The 18663-nt window shown below is 41.6% G+C and overlaps 1 protein-coding gene across 1 annotated transcript; it reads right to left on the reverse strand.

Annotated features, from left to right (window-relative positions):
- Positions 1–713: 713 nt before the first annotated feature.
- On the reverse strand, positions 714–18168 carry si:rp71-68n21.9 (kelch-like protein 9). The gene is made up of 11 exons (XM_044131730.1): positions 17672–18168; positions 16646–16699; positions 13096–13229; positions 12800–12963; positions 12521–12653; positions 11177–11373; positions 10608–10683; positions 9943–10500; positions 8848–9027; positions 8641–8754; positions 714–2828 (listed from the first exon to the last, which is right to left on the reverse strand). The coding sequence occupies exons 1-11, from the start codon at positions 17725–17727 to the stop codon at positions 2329–2331; spliced, it is 2166 nt and encodes a 721-aa protein (XP_043987665.1). The 5' UTR covers positions 17728–18168; the 3' UTR covers positions 714–2328.
- Between the last annotated feature and the right edge of the window lie 495 nt (positions 18169–18663).

Raw genomic sequence — 18663 nt, forward strand, 5'->3', positions numbered from 1 at the left:
CATCCAGCAGCCCGTTGTGTTTTTGAGTTAAAAAAATGCTTAAAGTTGACTGGAAAGTTGAAAATATCACTTGATAATTATGTTATTAAAAGATCGGAAGATTAATACCTGAACACCAACTATAAAGTCTTAAAAAATTCTTAGACTAGTGAGGGCACAAGTAAAGCCTGGTGGCCTGCTGGGCTTATAATAAACTGGGGGAAACCCTAAAACCCTAAAAAGGAAAATGAAATTAGCATCTTCATAGTGAATTTTCTTCTTTTTCAGATTTTGGATTGCTGACGTACAAATAAAATGCAAAACATTCCTCAGATAAGTCTGTGTTTTGTGGCGCTTTAAGAACTGACTCCAGTCACAGTTGTGCTTCTCCTCTCCCCCATTTTTTTATTTTTATGTTTTTGAATGAGTTGTGCTTTCTAATTTTCTGAAGGCTTTTGGTCATCCTTTCAGTTTTGGCAACCTTTTTTTTTTTTTTTACCACGTCTTCCTTCCACTTAACTTTCCATCCACGTGTCCATTAAAACACGTGGATAATGTGCCCAACTCCATAACAGGATCTGATTTTCTAAATAAATATTTGTCTTATGCAATATACAAACATATGTACATCTTTTCAACTTTAAACTATGACATACAAACATAATCATATTCAATAAATTATTGAAAACTTAATTTCTGTAGCTTAAATCACCAACTGTAACACATTGCAGACGGATGTTTTCCAGCCTTTATTTCTGTTATGTACATTTCAGATTACAATATCTAACCAAATTAATAAAACAACAACATTTATATTACATAAATATTGGTTTATGGCAAAGTGTGTTCATTCCTGAAGGTTGTTTGACGTCAGTTTTCTGGTCAATGAGACGTTTGTTCTCCTGCTTTAAGTGACACGAGGAAATGATTTTACAGTTTTCATTTATTTGATTACATCAAATGAAACATTTTGATTCCAGTATTTTTTTTTCCATACTTTTCACGTCACAGAAATAAACTGCTCTTTCAAATTTATCATATTTTAGCTTTCTTTCTTTCTTTTGTTTTTTTTCCTTCCCTCTTTATTTCTAGACTTTCTTTCCTCTTCCATTCTTTTTTCTTTATGCTTTCCTTCCTTTCTTTTCTGTTTTGATGTCATCCATTCTTTCTTCCCTTCTTTCCTTCCTTCCTTTCTCTCTCCCCATCAAATTAGCCTTGGCCATTTCTTCTGCCATGGCAATCAAGCTCTTTTTCTTTTTCCATTTTTTATTTATTTGTTTTAGTTTTTTGTGATTTTCAGCCCCAAGGTAGAAGTCTGGATTTCAACACTGCAGCTAGAAGGCCTTGGCATAGCAGCCATAATCACAGCTGTCTGCTGTCTTATCTGGAAGTGAAGGACAAAGATTCAAGGGTAGTTTAGTCGTCAGACAGCCAGGAGTGTCAGTGTGTGTGTGTGTGTGCGTGTGTGTGTGTGTGTTAGCATGGCTTTAGATAAGGACGACCTGGTGTCGTTGCACGTCGTTAAGTTCAGCTCGTCGCCTTTGAGAGTAAATAGAAAGACTCCCTCTCCCAGCGTAATCTACTGGGATTAATGCAGCCGGACCGCTGAGCCCTTTGTTTGCTTCTCCTCATGTTCACATCAAGCAACGGCAAGTCAGGATTTTCTCACATTCTTAGCTCAACATTGTTTGCCAAAAGCTGGCGGTTCAACAGGTCCAAAGTGTGAAAGCAGGGATTTTGCACACAGGCCTAATTAATGAGGGGGACAGGAAGTTCCAAAGCTACGACATGATAACGATGTGTGGTCTTTGTAGCCATGGCAGGGACTGATGTCTTATGACTGAGCTACAAACGTTCCACTCGCAAAAAAACACAAGCGAACCTCTCTGTGGCTTTTTTTTTTTTTTTAGCACGCACACGCACTCACTCACAGTCGTCTCCATTTTAAGTCTGGCAGCTCCGTACGGTCCTTCGAGCTCGGCTTGAAGAGAGAAACAGAGCCGCGTTCCAGAAAGACAGCTCCCGCTCGATTTATTCATCTCTAATCGGACGGTTTTGTGCCGGGAAATGGATGAATCGGTTTGACTGAAGGTTCACCTGCGAAGCAGAGGTCTTCTGTGTCTGGCGAAGCAGCTCCATGTTTTTAGTCTTCAGAGAGAACACGAGCAGATGCTGCAGCTTGTGGAAAGGACAGAAAACAACTGAAATACGACATGTGTGTCAAGCTGCACTAGCTGGCTTTGCCTGCACATGAAACCTTTGCGTTACAACCCACACCGCTTCCTGTTTTGGGTTCTGACTGCTACGGCGTAAGCTGGAAACCCCCCAAAAGCAGCCTGATGTATGTGGCTAGCAGCTCTTAGCTGTGGGTAACGGGCAATCTTGTATCTCGGCCTCATCCACCGACCCCTCCGGCACGTGGACGGTCATCGTGCAGGCCCGGATCCCTCCCAGGGGCTCCAGCACGTTGAACACTCGGTCCCACGCGTCCTGCTCCGGGTCGTAGCGCTGGACGATGTCCACCATGCACCGGCTGTTCCAGGAGTAACCCCCGACTACGTAAATCTGGCCGTTGAAGACCGTGACGCCGACGTCGCTCTGGCCACGGGGCATCGGCGCCACCATCGTCCACTGGTCCGTGTCCGGGCTGTAGTACTCGCAGCCCAGAACGTCGTCGTAGTCGCTGCTGCCCCGGAAGTGGTTGCCGCCCATCACGTAGAGCCGGTCCCCCACCGTGCACATGCAGTGCAGGCCGCGGAGCTCCATCATGTCGGCCCGGCGGCTCCACGAGTCGGAGACCGGGTCGTAGCACCACAGCTCCTTCTGGAAGGTGTCACGGGTGATGCCACCTGCGAGACCGTAAAGAATAAGATTCATGTGACCACAGCAAAAGCAGCCAAAAGCCTACCAAAGGTTCTAAATACTCAAAATGAAAACATGTCTTTTTTTTTTTCCAGTGGAATGTTGAAAACTAAGAAATCAGTTTTTCCTCCAGAGTATTATAAGCCTGGCGGGTCACCAGGCTTAAATTGTATCCCACCAGGCTAAACAGTGCATTTTTTAAAAGTCTTTTAAAAATATTAGTATTTTAAGACTTTAAAGTTGGTGTTCAGGTTTTAATCTTACAACAACACCTGATTGTCAAATGATATTTTAAAATTTCCCCGTCAACTTTAAGAAAAATGTATCTCAAAAACAAAACGGGCTGCTGGATGAACGACCTTCCTGCCAAGTGAGGTGCAGTATTTATTTCTGCTGTGACACATTATGGCAGAAAATATTTTAAGTAAGAATAGGGCTGGGCAATAAATCAATAACAACAGTTTATTGCGATAAACATGATCAATATCAATAGATATTACGTCTGATGTTGAATCATTCACTGATCTCCGACCGTACAGCATTCTGGGAGATGTAGGCAGAGGAAAGACTTTCCTCTGATATTGATATCTGTATCGATCCCAATACTGAAAGCAATTGAAAGAATTGTGCCCAATTCACAAGACCTGATTTAATCAGTCTAATTCTATTCTTCTATGCTTTATTACTTATTTTACATTATATTCAAAGTGCTATAATTTAATAATTACTATAATTTCTGAACCATTTCAAAGACGGTTTGTTTATTTTTTGATGAAAGTAGTCAGCCTGTTGTGTTTGCCAGTGTATCTATTAGTTATTTTACATTGGCTCCTAATTGCAATGACTGAACAAATTAAAGTGTTTCCATATTTAATCAAGCTTTTGAAGTTGTTAGTGTATTTAAATTTGCTGTACTGGTGCAGAGTTATCAAATAAATTTGTAATTCAGTAAATTTATACCTGCTTTCTTTTTTTTTTTATTTAAAGAAACATTTTAAGTTAACATAGCATGTTTTTCTGTATCGGTATTGGCCGATGCTAATCCTCAGATATCGGTATCGGTATCGGTAGTGAAAAAAGCAGATGGGTGCATCCCCAGTTGGTTTGGATCAAAAGTGCCCCAGGTTCAGAGACGGATCAGACAGTGACGATGTATTTACTGTGTCAGACGATGAAAACTTTACATCCACAATATTTGCTTAGAAAACAGCAACAAAAAAACCCAAAAAAACATGATTATTCAGGAGCTGAAATCCGCCTTCAGCATCAATTGGGTTAGTAATTCCTTGAAGAGTAGACGCCATTGTTACCGCTTTTGACATTGAGCCAAAATGTGTGTTTGTAATGAGGATGAAAATATTTGTGCGGGGTTGCAGCTTGCGCTAATCGTTTGGTGCTTTCCAGACCACAGATAGCGGGCCGCCGTACCGCTTCTGTTTGGACTGTGAAGGCGCAGCGACGGAGCTCCACGTCCTCAGACTGCTTCTCTAAACTGTCATCTACTGCACTACAAAATGACAATGAACAGATTACCAATTACATACAAGATAAACACATAATTTGACCCATTTCTTACTTTTTTTTTTTTTTAGCAATATGAGAGCCAAAAAAAAAAAAGAAAAATCACATTAAAATGTTTTGTTCTGATAGCATTACTGCAATAAAGTTTAATTTCTATGTTTTCTTGTTTTGGAGTTAGTTTCTTTGAAGAGAAAGCTCAGATTTTTTTAATGTCAGGTTTGCTTACGGCAGACTGCGCTAATAATGATTAGTTATTTATTTAATAGTTTATTGTTATTCTCTATTTCCTCTCGTTCTGCCAAAAATTGCTCTTTATTCCACTGCTTTGATCTCAGCTAGACTTTTTGTTTTTGTTTACACAGACTCCAATAATTCATTCTGTTTGTCGTTTCTGTTGTTTGGTTTCGTTTATTTGGGACAGGCAAAACGTCTCCCAGTTCCAGTGTTTAAAGGTTCATAAGAATTTAACGTTTATTGACTTTCTACGATGTGTTCTTGCAGATTAGAGACTCCGGCTAACTGCTAGACGGGAGATTTCTGCCGTCTTAATCGTTGACTGATCAGGTTGTTTTCAGCACAGCAGCAGAAAAGCTCACTAATACAAAAGTTGCTATGTTCTTTCTATTTTCAGTATCAGTGCAGTTTTAGTACGTCTGAAGTGTGTAAGGAGCTTTTCGAAAGCTTCTTATATGTTAACACTGTGATAAGTTAGTCAAAATAAGTGTGTTTACAGCAGGGACGTGCAGCAGCCTCGCAAAGGTCCACAGTTACGGTGGGATAATCCGTTTGAAGAAAAGCCATTGTTGACACAAACAAAAGAAGGCCACTTTGCCACAAACCATGAAAGGGAAACAGAGAACTTGTGGAATAAGGCGTTCTGGTTTTATGAGACCAACATTGAAATTTTAGGCCAAAATGAAAAATGTTGGCCTAACATTTTTGAAAACTAACAGTGTCGAACACGCCGCATCCGCTCTGACACACGGTGCTTTTCTTTAGGAGTCTTCTCAGAGTTTATGTGAAGATGGAAAGAAAGTACATCAATAAGAACAGGAAGAAACCGTACTAGAGGCCATTCAAAGACATGATTACTGATTTTACGCAACAATGAGATTTCCTGCAAAACATATTGGGTCAAAATAATTAAGCCTCCAAATGTTTTCCTAGTTTGTAGACACACAGGCCAAAAGAGTTGCAGCGTGAACAGGTTCTATGAAGTATCAGGGTGCTGAATATAAAAGTGTTGTGAAGCATCTCAGATTTTTTAACTTGTAAAGAAACTGTAAAACTTGTCAAAAAGCAAAAACAATTTTCACATTGATCCGTGTTGATCAATTGCATTAAAGGAGTCCTATAATTCTTCCTTGAACGCGTTAGGACAGGACTGTAGGCTGTACAAAACCTGTTCGTTTTATTCCTGTTCCACAGAATCAATCTTAGACAAGAAGATTTTAGTCAGTTCTGTCTACTTTGACCTCCTTTCAGCATAGGAAGTTTTAGGGCCTCTTGTCGCTTTATAAGCTGCTGATGGCCACGCCCACTCCCACCCAACTCAACATTAACAACTGTACGTGAAAATGGCTGCAAACAGATGCTCAATTATATAACCGTTTGTCTTTGAAAAGCAGAAGTAGAGCCTTCTGCACAACCAACGAGAATGCAGCAACAAAAAAAAAAATCCCTTGTCTTCTCCAGCAGCCTTTGTACAGTCGTACAACGGTAAAACCAGGTGGGTTGCTAGGAGATGGATTGACTTGGTTGGGGTTGCTAGGCAACGGCACAGTGCCCCCCAATTCCCTACTCAACAATCATGAGGTTTTTGAAATCACTCATTTTCCAGACACCAAAAAATAAATAAATTATTGCTACAATAGCAGTTGAGACCCAAATGGAAGTATAAAAACATGCATAATACATTACGCAAAAATACATTGACATTTGTGGTTGCACTATTACAGAAGGTGATAACAATTTGATTAATTTCTTTTAACTTCAATCCAAAAAAATGGTGAAAAATAAGTAACACCCCTGTACAGAGTTTGGTAGTTTCCACATTGTCTCCTTTGCACATACAGGTAGATCTACGGAAAAGAGAGAAGTGAAATAAGAGCTGAGTTTCGGAGGCCCACACTAACCACAGGCCTTTGGGCTTCCTGGTTCTCAGTCCTACATGTGAAACTTATAGGTTGCACTGCGCTCTCATTGCGAGAAGTGGTTTTCCTGTCCAAGGGTTGCTAAGAAACCCAGATCAGGTTGAGAGCGGCCTATGAGAGCGCCGCTAGAAACAGGAAAAGGCTTTCAATTAGGTCAGCTAAGAGAGTGCCGTCTACAAGCTAACAAAACCTGACGAAACCCCCCCCCCAAAAAAATACTTATCAGAAAATACCAAAAACGGGAAGATTTAATACTTGTGTAGAGTTTCCTCAAAGCTCTAAGTTGTAAAGTTCACCAGCAGCTACATATGCTGGTCCTTGGTTTTTCTTCTCGAATGCCAAACGTGGCAGCATCAAACATTCGACACCAGAGAGTGATTATTAAACAGGCTGCAGTGCCGAAAGACTGAAATTTATTTGTGAACAAACCAAAAAAACAAACACACTCTGCTTTCTTGCGACAATCAACCATGTGAACAGCAGATAGACGGAAAGTAGATGCATTGTGTGGTTTAACAGCTGTGAAAAGCACCCTGTGAGGGAATGCGGTTATATGGTTGCATAAGCTAATTTGCGTGTCAATTTTTCGTGAAGCAAATCTCCCTCTGATAAATAGTCCACGTTGGTTTGTTTTCACCACCAGAGCTAGTTTTCCATAACTCTGAAAAACTGTGGCATGGAGAGTTTTTGGGAAATTATATAAGTGCAGAGAATTGTGATTGAAAGCTTTCATCAGCTCTTTTCTCAAGGCTGGGAATACAATTTAAAAAAACAAAACTCAAACGCACCTTGTTGAGGAGGGGAAGTAGAAAAGACATAAAAAGAAGCTGACCTTTTGGATACGCAGATAAAACCCAACTTATGTGGCTTTCTCTCTCCCCTTTCGTGATGAGTCATTTTTTCACAGAGATCATTTATAGAAGGAAGTGTTATTTTGTGGGTTCAGTAATGTGACTTTGCTCTGCTTTCAGTCACTTACTTTAACAGGCAGCATTAACCCTGAGCTAGAGCGCTGTTAGGATCTGAAGCACTCTTATTATTTCAAAACCGTTCAGGAAGTATCCTTGTAAAAACAGGTGAGGAATGCTAATTGGCTCTAGCTGTTCAACTGTTAGAGTTCATAAAATAAAAACATCTACACTCGTTTTCACAAATCCAAGAAAACCACGGAGCTTTTCCTCAAACTTGCCTTGTGTCACCTCGGTTTGGAGAACCGAAGTGACTAAAACATTGACGTAATTGTCAGATACAAAAATAGCCTGCCCAGAATCTGCTGGCCTAATAACGAGGCCAGCAGCGATGGACGGTAAAAAAAATAAAAGATGACAAAAAGGCTAACATCATGCATTTTTCTACATATGAAATCACAAGTGGATTCAGTGGAACATTATGACAATCACTGTTAGCGACACAAATGTTCAGTTGCCATAAGCTGCTGCTAAATTATTGTCCTCATGTGTGAGTGAAAGTCCATAATTGTACTTAATATATAGATTTTTTTCTTAACTGCCAGGAAAAGTTTCAGTTTTTCCCAGACAAGCAAAAGATAGGAAGAAACTCTCCTGGATACAAGACAGTACAAATGCTTGCAGTGCCCAATGTTTGTCCCGGGGCTCTGATTGGCTCCCCTACTTTTCTCAGGTCCTAAATGGCTTGCTTTTCTCCCATGAAGAGCTCTCCGGTCTTCACGTTGGTTAACCCACTTTAACAAGAAGGATGTCTAATGTTTTGATCAACCAACCTCAAAGGCAAGACCTGCTTAACAAGAAGCACCTGCCAAACACAGTATTGACCATTTGAAAAATGGTTGGGTTCAAACAAAAGGCGCCGTCTACTGAGTTGCTTAGCACATCAACACGTAGATGCCAGGAAATAAAAGCTGAAACCCAAATGTCTTCGGTGTACGACAGAAACTAGAAATCTCGCCTTCTTGTTCCAATACTTTTGGAGGGAATAGTTTGCTCTACTGCTAAGTCTGAATCCTCCAGTTTATCGCATTTAAGCTACTTCCTGCAAATCTCTTGGAAACCCTTTAGAAGGCAAAAACACAACCAAATAAATCTGTACACATACTTTTAAGTACTGTAAAGGTACCCCTGTCTGTCTTTGTGCATTGTTCTCTCACCTGAGATGTACATGAGGCCCCCGTGAACGGTTCCTGCATGCCCATAGTGAGGCTCCACCATGTTGGTCACAAACGTCCACTCGTTTTTCTTCAGGTTGTAGCACTCCACGGTGTCTGGTCAAAAGGACAAGAGAGAAGATGTTGAATGCTGACAACAAGGACGCGCCTTCTGAGAAATTTCTCACAGTTTTGAGCGTAGGGGCCTACCGATTTCCCCCGAGGCGTTCCTTCCTCCAACAGCAAACAGCTTCCCCTTCAGAGCGCTGAGGTGGAAAAAGGTCCTTTTCTCGTTGAGAGAGGCAATCTGGAGCCACTTGTCGAAGCGCGGGTCGTAGCGATAGGCGCTGTCTATGGCAGTCTTGCCCTTTGTGTCGTACGTGCTCTGACCTAAGAATCCAACCAGAACTGGTGTTAAGCTTCAAAACTGAGCGTAGAGGCTCAGACGTACTTTGTCCGAAGAGCCAAAATCAGTTCTCACTGATGTAGATGTGTGACGAAAATTGCATTGTTTTGTTCGCACAGAGGCATCTGCCTGGCGAACTCGACACCAGGCCTGACAGACAGAACTCTGTGCAAAGTGTTGCCTGATTGGTCTGAAGTTTGTTGCTGTGTTTTATACAGAAATGACATTTCTCTTTGGCCAATACGCTTCAACTATCCAGAGGTTAACAGCTGACGAATGAGGAGACTGGGTCAACGATGGGTAATTAATTGGACAAACATTAGCGATAAAGTTTCAAATTTCCACACAGTCCACACCTTCTGGAAGCAATTATTTATCAACAGCAGAGAGCCCAGGCCCTCTGGACAAAGCCAAATGTAGCAAAAAGGGTTGGTTTTTACCAGGCTAGGAATTGTGTACATTGATACAATTTTTCACTAAATAACTATGATAACAAGGCTGCTAGATTGCTAGTAACTCCTGCATATAAATTGTTGCTCACGTAGAAAGCTGACTGCAGAAAATTGTGGTGCTAGCTCCGTGACCTTTTGGTAAAAGCTGCACTAGGTACAAGGTGGAGGCGTGGGTACACTGAAGAGGGAGTGGTGTCCCCCCCAGGTGTATGAAAGGTGTGTGTGAATACCGAATCCACAGCTTCAACTGTTGGACTTCAGATGAAGCTTGTGGGAACCTTTCAAGTTTCGGTTCATTTATTTGATCCTGAAAAAATCCTATCAAGTTCCTTCTACCTCAACAATTAGCTTAGCTTAGTCTCAGCGCCCTTTGTTTCAAGTATAATACTGACTACGACTTCAGCTTAAGGAGCATTAAGGTCTGAACTGACAGCTTGATGCCCTCACCTCCAACAATAAAGAGAAAGCCTCCCAGAAGAGCCACGCCGTGTTGATAACGTGGCACCTCCATGGGCTTCAGAGCCCTCCAATGGCCGGTGTTCTCGTCATAGAGCCTCAGCTCCCGGCTCACCACCAGCTGCTGCCGCATCACGCCACCCAGCGCCACGATGTGCGTGGCGTCCGACCGAATCTGCGTCCTCTCGGTTTGCAGCGCCGGCTGCATGTAAGGCATCATCTGGTAGTTGCTGGCCTCCAGCAGCAGGTTCACGCAGGCGGTGTCGGAGCGCATCATGGGGTCGCCCTCCTCCTCCTCGTCCTGAGAGATCTGGATGAGTTCACCGGGGCTCATGAGCGGGAAGCGAATGTGGCGCATCAAGGCGTGGACGGAGGAGTGACGCGAGGGAGGGTCGTGCTCCAGCCACCCCTTGGCGATGTGGTAGAGCTCCAGCTCTGAGAAACCGCCCAGCGAGTTGCTGGCCAGAGCGTTGGCGATGCTGGTCTCGGAGAGCTGCAAGTAGCGGCCGGAGTCCACCAGCGCGGTCAGGTTCTGCCCCACAAACTTGCCTACATTTGATAAGACCAATCATAAACTGGAAACGAAACAAGGTATGTCGGGCTTTCTTGTTGCACACAGATGTTAAGCGCTACGATGGTTGCGTGTCTTAACTTACCAATATTCACCAGAACATCCCCAAGGAGCAGATCGGTGGCAATCCGCTCCACTTCCACACAGTTATCGATGGTAATCTGTACCAAAAGATAAATGGAAATAACAACCAAATTAGTTTAGCTTCATCTAAACTGTAGCCGTATTTCCATTAGCCATAAAATTGCCCAAATTTGAATTCTGAAAATAAATTGTCTGAATGGAAACGTGCCAGTTTTGAAAGTTTTATGATGTATCTTCTTTTGCTGTAGGATTAGGTGGTTTTTCAGCCGTATCAAAATAGATCTATTTGGCAAAACTGCAATGGAAACAATTTTTTTTTCCTTCACACAGCTCTCGTGTAAAAATTGCCGATTACAGTTTCCCCAAAACGCCGCTCACAAATAACAGGATTCTGCATTTATCGTAAATTGTGTGTTGTTGTTTTATTTTTACATTAGCAGAATATTGACAAAAGATTTGTGCAAATTTGTAATGGAAAAGCAGTTATTGTTGTGTTGCCCTGGAGGAAGAGGCCTGGCTGACACACCAGCTCTGTTCAACATGTAATGAAAACATCAAGAAGCTTCTCACCTCGCTGCTCAGAAGCTCGTTGCAGAAGCTCAGAACAGGCATGACCTGCAAGAAGTTTGCCGCCTCCAGCGTGTCCTGCAGGTTGCCCATGTCGAGGACGACTTTGGATGTGTAAATGAACTCTATGATGTTCTTTAAGCCCGCCTTGGTGACCCCATGCAGCTTGATCTCTCTCATCTGCTGCTCCCTCATGCCTCCTGAACAGAGCGAACGAAGTGCAAGGGGACAGACACAAGGTGAGCGCATGAATTTGCATCGCTTGAGGAGATTTGTCTTGAGCTGGCGGGAAGACGCAGGGCAAAAATCAGCGAGATGCAAAGGGCGCGTCTGACGAGGATTACAGCCCAGGGTTTGATAGAAGCCGCGATGTAAAGGAGGGCGAGTGAAAAAGGTCGGCACGGTTTCCCTTTTTCATGGCAATCAAAAATGAAAGACGGATCATTTCTGTGCCGTTTCATCGGGAGCCTGTCTGTTTCAGCAGAACAATGACATTGGGCTATCGACTTAGCTTCAGTAATCAAAAAAGTTTCCAGCTATTTTTTCCTGAGGACTTTGCAACAGATGCATCTTTTTAAAGGTCCTTGTATTGACGTGATGACACGCTCTGAAGGGGTTTAATTTGGCATTTTCACAGGTGATGCACCAGTTCTGTTTTTTGAGGCTATTTTTTCAGTCTAAACTGCAGAAGGTCGCACACAGACGTAAAGTTAATAGGACGGGAGTTCGCTCCAAGTCCAAGGCTGAGCTTCTACACTAGAAAGTGATGGACTGCTTTGTCCAAGTCTGGGAAACTTTTGGAGGTTTTCCAGTCACTTTAAAATGGAAGGAGACCCAGAATTTACTAGTGAGAGGGATGTCAGGGTGCCCCTCCTGGACTTGTTACCCTCACAACCAAATATTGATTTAACATTAACAGCCATCTTGTTTGGCTCACCGCTTCTCTCTCTGCAGTGGAGGACGGCCCTCAAACTGGTGCATTACATGCATCTGGGCCAAACGTCAGTCCAGTCATTTCAAACTTTCTCACAGTCTCCGCCTCCAGCAAGCAGTCGTTTCTCATTAGTCGAGCGTCCAGAACCACAGCAGGAAGCAAATCGTAGAACAAGGAGCTGGTTTCTACCAGACCAGGTAAGTGGAAGACAACTGATGTTCGGCAACTCACAACTATGTTATTATCGCCTTTTTTTAACCATCTTCGTTACCAGAGTAGGATGGGTAATTGACTTTGTGTGCTGTGTTTGTTTTTAAGTCATTATCTTCAAGTTAAGTCAAACATTTTCCTACATCAAGGGCTTAATTTTCTCAAATTGCCTGTCGCCACATATCATAGAAAGTCGAACAAACCTGTGAACATTGCTTTAAAATAATCACTGCACGAAGCCATGATGACTCTGTGAACTGGGAAAGCCTCTGTGCTGTCTCCAGGAACCAGGACCACGTCACACAGAGTCTCATCTCCTCGGAAAATATCGAAGCCCTTTGGAGGGAACGAGAAATCCATACAACGTGTTTTTTCCATGAATAACCAACATTACTGGCTAGAAATTCAGTTTCTTTCATTGCATTAATGACAGCATACAATGCAGTTACTTCAACCCCAAGGTGCAGTGGAACAACTCCTACCTGCAACACATTCGATCCGTGTTCGTAACTGCTGAACACCTTGGAGAGCGGCCGAGGAGGGAGCTTGGGTTTGGTGGATTTGTCGGGCCGCTTGGGCGGGAAAGGAGCCGGTGCTGGAGGCGAAGCTGCAGGCAGGGCGAGGGCAGGTGGTGGAATCCTGTCATCTGCAACCACAAACACAACTCGGGTAAAGAGAAAGCTGTGACAATAGTCGAAAAATGTCCTGGTTTTGTTTTTCTTTAAAGGTGCACATTAGTTGGACCGTGTGGTGGCCGGATGCGGTGGAGAGCACACACCTTGCTGGACAGGTGGAGGAGGAGGCCTTTCCGGCTGAGCCGGAGGTCTCGGAGGTTCCCTGGACTGATGTCTGCTGCCCAGACGGGACAGTCTGCGGCTCAGCCTGCCGGCGCTGCTGTCATCACCGCTCGCCCTGCAGGGGTGAACATACAGCCCAATCTTTTGGATATGCAAAAACCTTCAGATTACAATAATAGAAGTAAAAATAACAACAACAACAACAACAACAACAAAAAAAAACAGCCGTTGGGTATTTTGGAAATCGAATGTTTCAGTCTTGGCCTTTGTCTCACAGTCCTCCCCTGAAAATGCCACTTCCTTAACTCTGACTTGATCCGTCGCTAAAAGCCACAATCTAACTTTGGCTTTTCTGTTCTTACACATTGGATTAGTGGACGCTACTTCTCCTCAGTGGGACTAGCAAAGCTCCTCCATCTGATTTGCTGTCCTTACATGGTGCAATCTAAAAATGAGGAACTAGAGACTTCACTGGTGAAAGGTGGTTCCTCTTTTTTCATGGCGGGGTGAAAAGACAGAAAAAAAAAGAAAAAGAGAAAAAAAATAACGTTGCAAAACCAGATCATTGTAGAAGCACATAAAACAAAACAAAACAAAACAAAAAAAAAATTACCAATGAATCAAAATTTTGTTCCTGTCAATCAGTCACTTAAATGCAGAAATAAGAAATCAGGATGGAGTTTCAACAATTGAACGCCTCCTCTGGTAAATCATTACACTTTTATTTACCCAATTAGGTCAATTTTGTCATCATCTTCGTCAAATAATTTTTGCCAGAAGTGAATTTTTTTTCCCAGCCAAAAATCACTTTTGGCTAAAAAAAATAAATAAATAAAAATAGACTTAGCCCATTATGTTAGAAAGGTGATTATATGTAAAATGACCCAATTATAACAAGGAACATGTTAGCTCCTCCAGAGCTGCAACTCTGAGCTTTTGTTTACTCTTACAGGGGATTGGTTGAAAGTAAATCTAACAAATGATATTTTATGTTTTAATGGAAACTATCTGTTTTGGAGTGGAAAAGCAGCTTGTAGGGGTTGGACAACCTCTTAACCCTCAAAGCTAGCGCTACATTTAGCATGCTCATACTAAGCAAAAGTGGTTCAACAGTGTCTGTTTTTGTTATTACTGGATATGTTTGGTGCCGTTGTTAATGATAAATGCAGCACATTTCGTGACACACAAATCCTAATCAGCCTTCACATTGTTTTTCAAAGAAGAGAGAAGGATTATTATTATCATTATTATTATTATTTTAAAAAACTGGTCAAAAATATTAGAGATATTAAATTGTATCTCAGTGAGAGAGATTCCGGTGTGAAATAATTTTCAATCTTAGCTGTTTGTTTTTTTTTTTTTTAAAGTCTAGAAATCATTTGCTAAACAAATACTTAAAGGTTTTACTGTTTTCTTTTATAAGTTTGTTTTTCGATTTTCCGACTCAGCTGGATTTCCATGATACGTTTTAGAAAACCCACAGAAAATATTCTTCTGCTTTCTTTCTGTTTTCAGTTGTGCTGTATGAATAAAAAGTGACGGTATAAATAGCTTGTGCTTCCATCTACACTTTTATTTTTGGTCCACACTTTGTCTTCTTCATTTTGACAGAAACATAAATATTGTTTATCTATTTCTCTGCTAGTTTTATCTTTAGTTTTTTTTTCTTTCTAGTATTTCTTTATATATATATATATATATATATATATATATATATATATATATATATATATATATATATATATATTGACTAATGTATGCAAAAGTGAAACAAAAAAAAATTCAATTTGAGTAATCTTCAAAAAAGCCATTGTCTTATACATAAGCAAAATAGCCGATACCATATATGGAGGATTAAAGTAATGTAATTGGTTCCAACTGTAATTTGTCATAATAGTGAAATTTTTTTTTTGAAATTAAATAACGTTCTTATATAGTCACAGATGCTTTTCCCTTGGATCCTAACATGCAGGACGTGCTGGGGGATGAAATTTGTGGAAGTAACGGGGCGAAGGCTGCGGCTCTTTTTACTCACACGCCAAAGAACGGTATCTGTTCCAAAACCCTTATTTTTGTTTTGTTTGGTTTGGTTTTGTTTTTGTGCCCTGGGGGATTATGAAACTCGACGGCTGGGTCGAGCACAAGAAACACCACCAGGTTCGTGCAACTCAAAGCAACCGCACGTCTTGTTTGCAATCATATAATTTTCTATGGTGTTTTCTTTTATTTTGTCTTGTATTTCACATCTAAGGGATTCACCGTCAGTAAAAAAAACATATGCTGCCTTTTTCAGATCTCGTCATTAACCCCTTACATGTAAAGCCGATGGGTCCATTGAGGACACCGGCGCTGTCAAAATAATTATAGGGTTAAGTTAAATTGCTAACCAGTCTCTGCAAGTGTTCCTCTTGCATGTTAATTCAAGATAATTAGCCACAGGAGTGACTTATTTTTTCCTCGGTGTCGAAGCCAAATGAGCAACAGATTGCGCATTACGAATTTGACATCTTTTTTTTATTTCATCCGTCCACCGAGCTTAACAGGGCTTTTCAAAAATCAACTACTGTGTTTCGAAATAAATTATCTAGAGTTGGACTAAAATATGTTTGAGTGGTGCGACTTTCACAATACCAAAGTGTGGTTAAAAACTGCTTAAGCGAAGAGAAATTTGACTTTCAGCTGCTTCCATTCACTGCGGTTGCATTTCGTGGACTCCCTGCTGGCTAATACAAAGCATAATGGTGACACTGGTTTCTTTATTATTTTTTTTACCCTGTATAAAATGTATGTTATTTGTGTTGCCATAGTTTGGTCAGTGCTCTTCGACTTTTTCCTTCTTTTTTGTACATTTTGCATCTCTAGACATGGAAGTAAATAGAACCACAGCACGCTACCACCCCAGAACCATTAAATCTGCCTGAATCAAATTAATTAGTGAACAAAAGATTGATTCATGGCTCCTTGAAAGAATTCCCACAGCTAGTAGAGAGAGTATCTGAGAAATTATCCGTCGTGACTTAAAAAGAATCAAATTGGGACGACATTAAAAAAAAAAAAGAAAAGAAAAGCGGAGTCGGTGGGAGCGGTGAACGGGGAACCGGACAAAGTGTGGTTGGCTCTGCTCGCAGTCTGAAAACAAACAGCCATTTTATCATGCGGGGGGAAAAAAGCTCAATTCGCAGCAGATGGGAGTTGTTTTGTAGAAGGCTGCCAGCTGCTGTGAACGAGAGGCCTCCGAACAGGAAAGCAAGAGGTTTCCCCTGTTTAGGACCTCTAGTTCAATCACTTCCTGCCTGGCTCGATCACTTCCTGTCTGACTTTTTACCCCGTCGAGTGCTGTACCGGTTATATTTCCCCTGCAAATATGCGCAGTGTAGTTTTTTTTGATGTCGTACGCTGAAGCTAGTAACACTAAACGAACAAAAATGTCTGAGAATTGCGGGTTAGGCGACAGCCGAGGGTTTGTTTGCTGTTACGAAACACCCCGAAGAGCCGACATGTTGTGAAAGGACAGTCCAGACGTTCTCATACCCCTGCTCGTTGTCCCCCGGAGGCTGAGGGCTGTTGTTGCGCTGGTGAGACTTCCTACGAGGAGAAGAAAATGAGACGAATCAGCAGACTGTAACCTACATCCCAGAAAAAAACAAACAAACAAAACAAAACAAAACAAAACAATCTGATAGAAAGAGTACGCCAACTGCACCAGATGTTAACTTTTTGAAACAGCCTACAAAAGCGAAACATTGTTTGCAAGTCGGTCGAATTAACTCCGACCTACGTGGGTTGTAATTTTTTAATTTAACCGTATTACTCTGCCGCTTAGTTGTGTAATTATCTTCACACTTGATTCCACATCGGGTCCGCCCGGCACCGTCTGCAGACATGTCCGTTTGAAATTGTAAGTGCGCTTATTTTAAGTGCACTTTTAAGTGCGTTTGATGTTATCCTTCGGCTGCTTTGATTTGTTTTTGGTATTTTTAGTTTAATTTGTTTAGTTTTTGGGGGGCAGTGGGGGGTTTCTCTCGACTGTATTCTACTTTTTATACCAGGTTTTACATAGTTACCAGCACACATTTAAGCATATAAAACAGTTTGATTGATGTGAAAGAAAATGAGCACACTGTTCTGGCGAAACGTCTTTCCTCCCTCACAATAATAATTACTAAAGTGGTTCTGCGTGTTCTGTTGTTTGGACAATGTGTACCAGAGTAAATTTGTGGAAGAAAAGAATTCCGTAAACAAAATCTTTAAATCCTTTTAAATGGGAATTGTTTTCAGTTGCTACGTCTGCACCCCATGCTGAGAAATGAATTTGAGACATCTTTCCAAATTGGCTTTTTTTTTTTTTTGGCCACCATTATTAGAACTTAAATGGCTTCCAGCAGAAAAAAAATACATTCAAACCGACTGATATAGGTTAGGAGTTAATGATGGAGACTGAGGCCATTGTTGAAGGGCAACTAATCAAATATTTTTTTTTTATTTTAAGCTAACTTGGGTATGATTCGACTTCCAGTGCAGAGAGAAATCAAAAGCTTGTCGATGTACATAGCCTACCTGGAGGAAAGCTTCCTCAGCAGACTGGATCCGAGGCCCCCCTCCAGATTGTCCATCTAACGCAGAGCAACTCGGAGAAGAAGATGGAGCAGAAAATGTCTGCTGCGCCGCTCCAGCTGCTGGAAGAGTCGGAGCATCTGAGCAAGCATCACCGTTTCTTAACTCAACCGAGACCTCAGTCACTTCCTGTACCACTTCTCCTTCTCGGTCTCTTTCCGCATCTCGCTGCTCTCCGCCCAGTTATGTCACATTTGAGATACTGTCACTGCTTCTTTTGCGCGAGCTCTGTTGAGTTTTCAAGGTTTTTAAGACTGGGTGACACACAACCAATTGACTTTTAACCGGTGAAAGCTCTCCTAGACGGTGGACGACATTGCCTCTGCTCAGCACCGCTGTGACCTTTTATTTCCTTTCATGCCTAAACATGTGCAGGTGTCTTAGCTTGAGCCCCCATTGTAGGTTGATTTGGTTGCAGAAACATTTGAAGGCTCTGTTTGTTTTCAAAGACTTAACTTGTTCAGACGGCTGATGAAAACCAGAGCGTCTGCTGTTCATGAACATGAATGTTATGTTAAGTTTGGGCCTACAAAGACCCATTTGAATTAAACATTTTTCAGAGTACAATGACAATACTGCAAAAAAAAAAAAAAACACCAACGAATTTCAAACATAAGAATTGCGAAGATGAGTTTGACCTAACTATGGATTTTCTCTAATCCATATGTTGCTAAATCGTAGACACAATATTTGTAAAATACTACTTTTAGCCAGTTGCGCCTACACCACAATTTTTTTTTGGCCATCAAAATGCAGCTGTGCCAATCTGTTCCTCAAGCCAATCTAACAATTTTCCTCAATTCTGTTTAAATAATGACCCAGGATAGAGTGGTGGTCGATAAATTACCCCCAGTTCCATGTTAAAACTACAAAACCTATAGTTTAAACACTCCTAATTCAGCTCTGGTGGCTGTGAAACCTCAAACTGAATAGCA

The sequence above is a fragment of the Gambusia affinis genome, linkage group LG11 (genome assembly GCF_019740435.1).
Source record: "Gambusia affinis linkage group LG11, SWU_Gaff_1.0, whole genome shotgun sequence".
NCBI lineage: Eukaryota > Metazoa > Chordata > Actinopteri > Cyprinodontiformes > Poeciliidae > Gambusia > Gambusia affinis.

What these genes read in the sequence shown, in the direction of transcription:
- si:rp71-68n21.9 (XM_044131730.1), bottom strand. Translation starts at nt 17,727, where the DNA reads ATGGACAATCTGGAGGGGGGCCTCGGATCCAGTCTGCTGAGGAAGCTT. An exon ending in TCCTCCACCTGTCCAGCAAG is followed by an intron (nt 12,964 to 13,095) that starts GTGTGTGCTCTC and finishes TTGTGGTTGCAG; the next exon opens with ATGACAGGATTCCACCACCT. An exon ending in ACGGATCGAATGTGTTGCAG is followed by an intron (nt 12,654 to 12,799) that starts GTAGGAGTTGTT and finishes TTCCCTCCAAAG; the next exon opens with GGCTTCGATATTTTCCGAGG.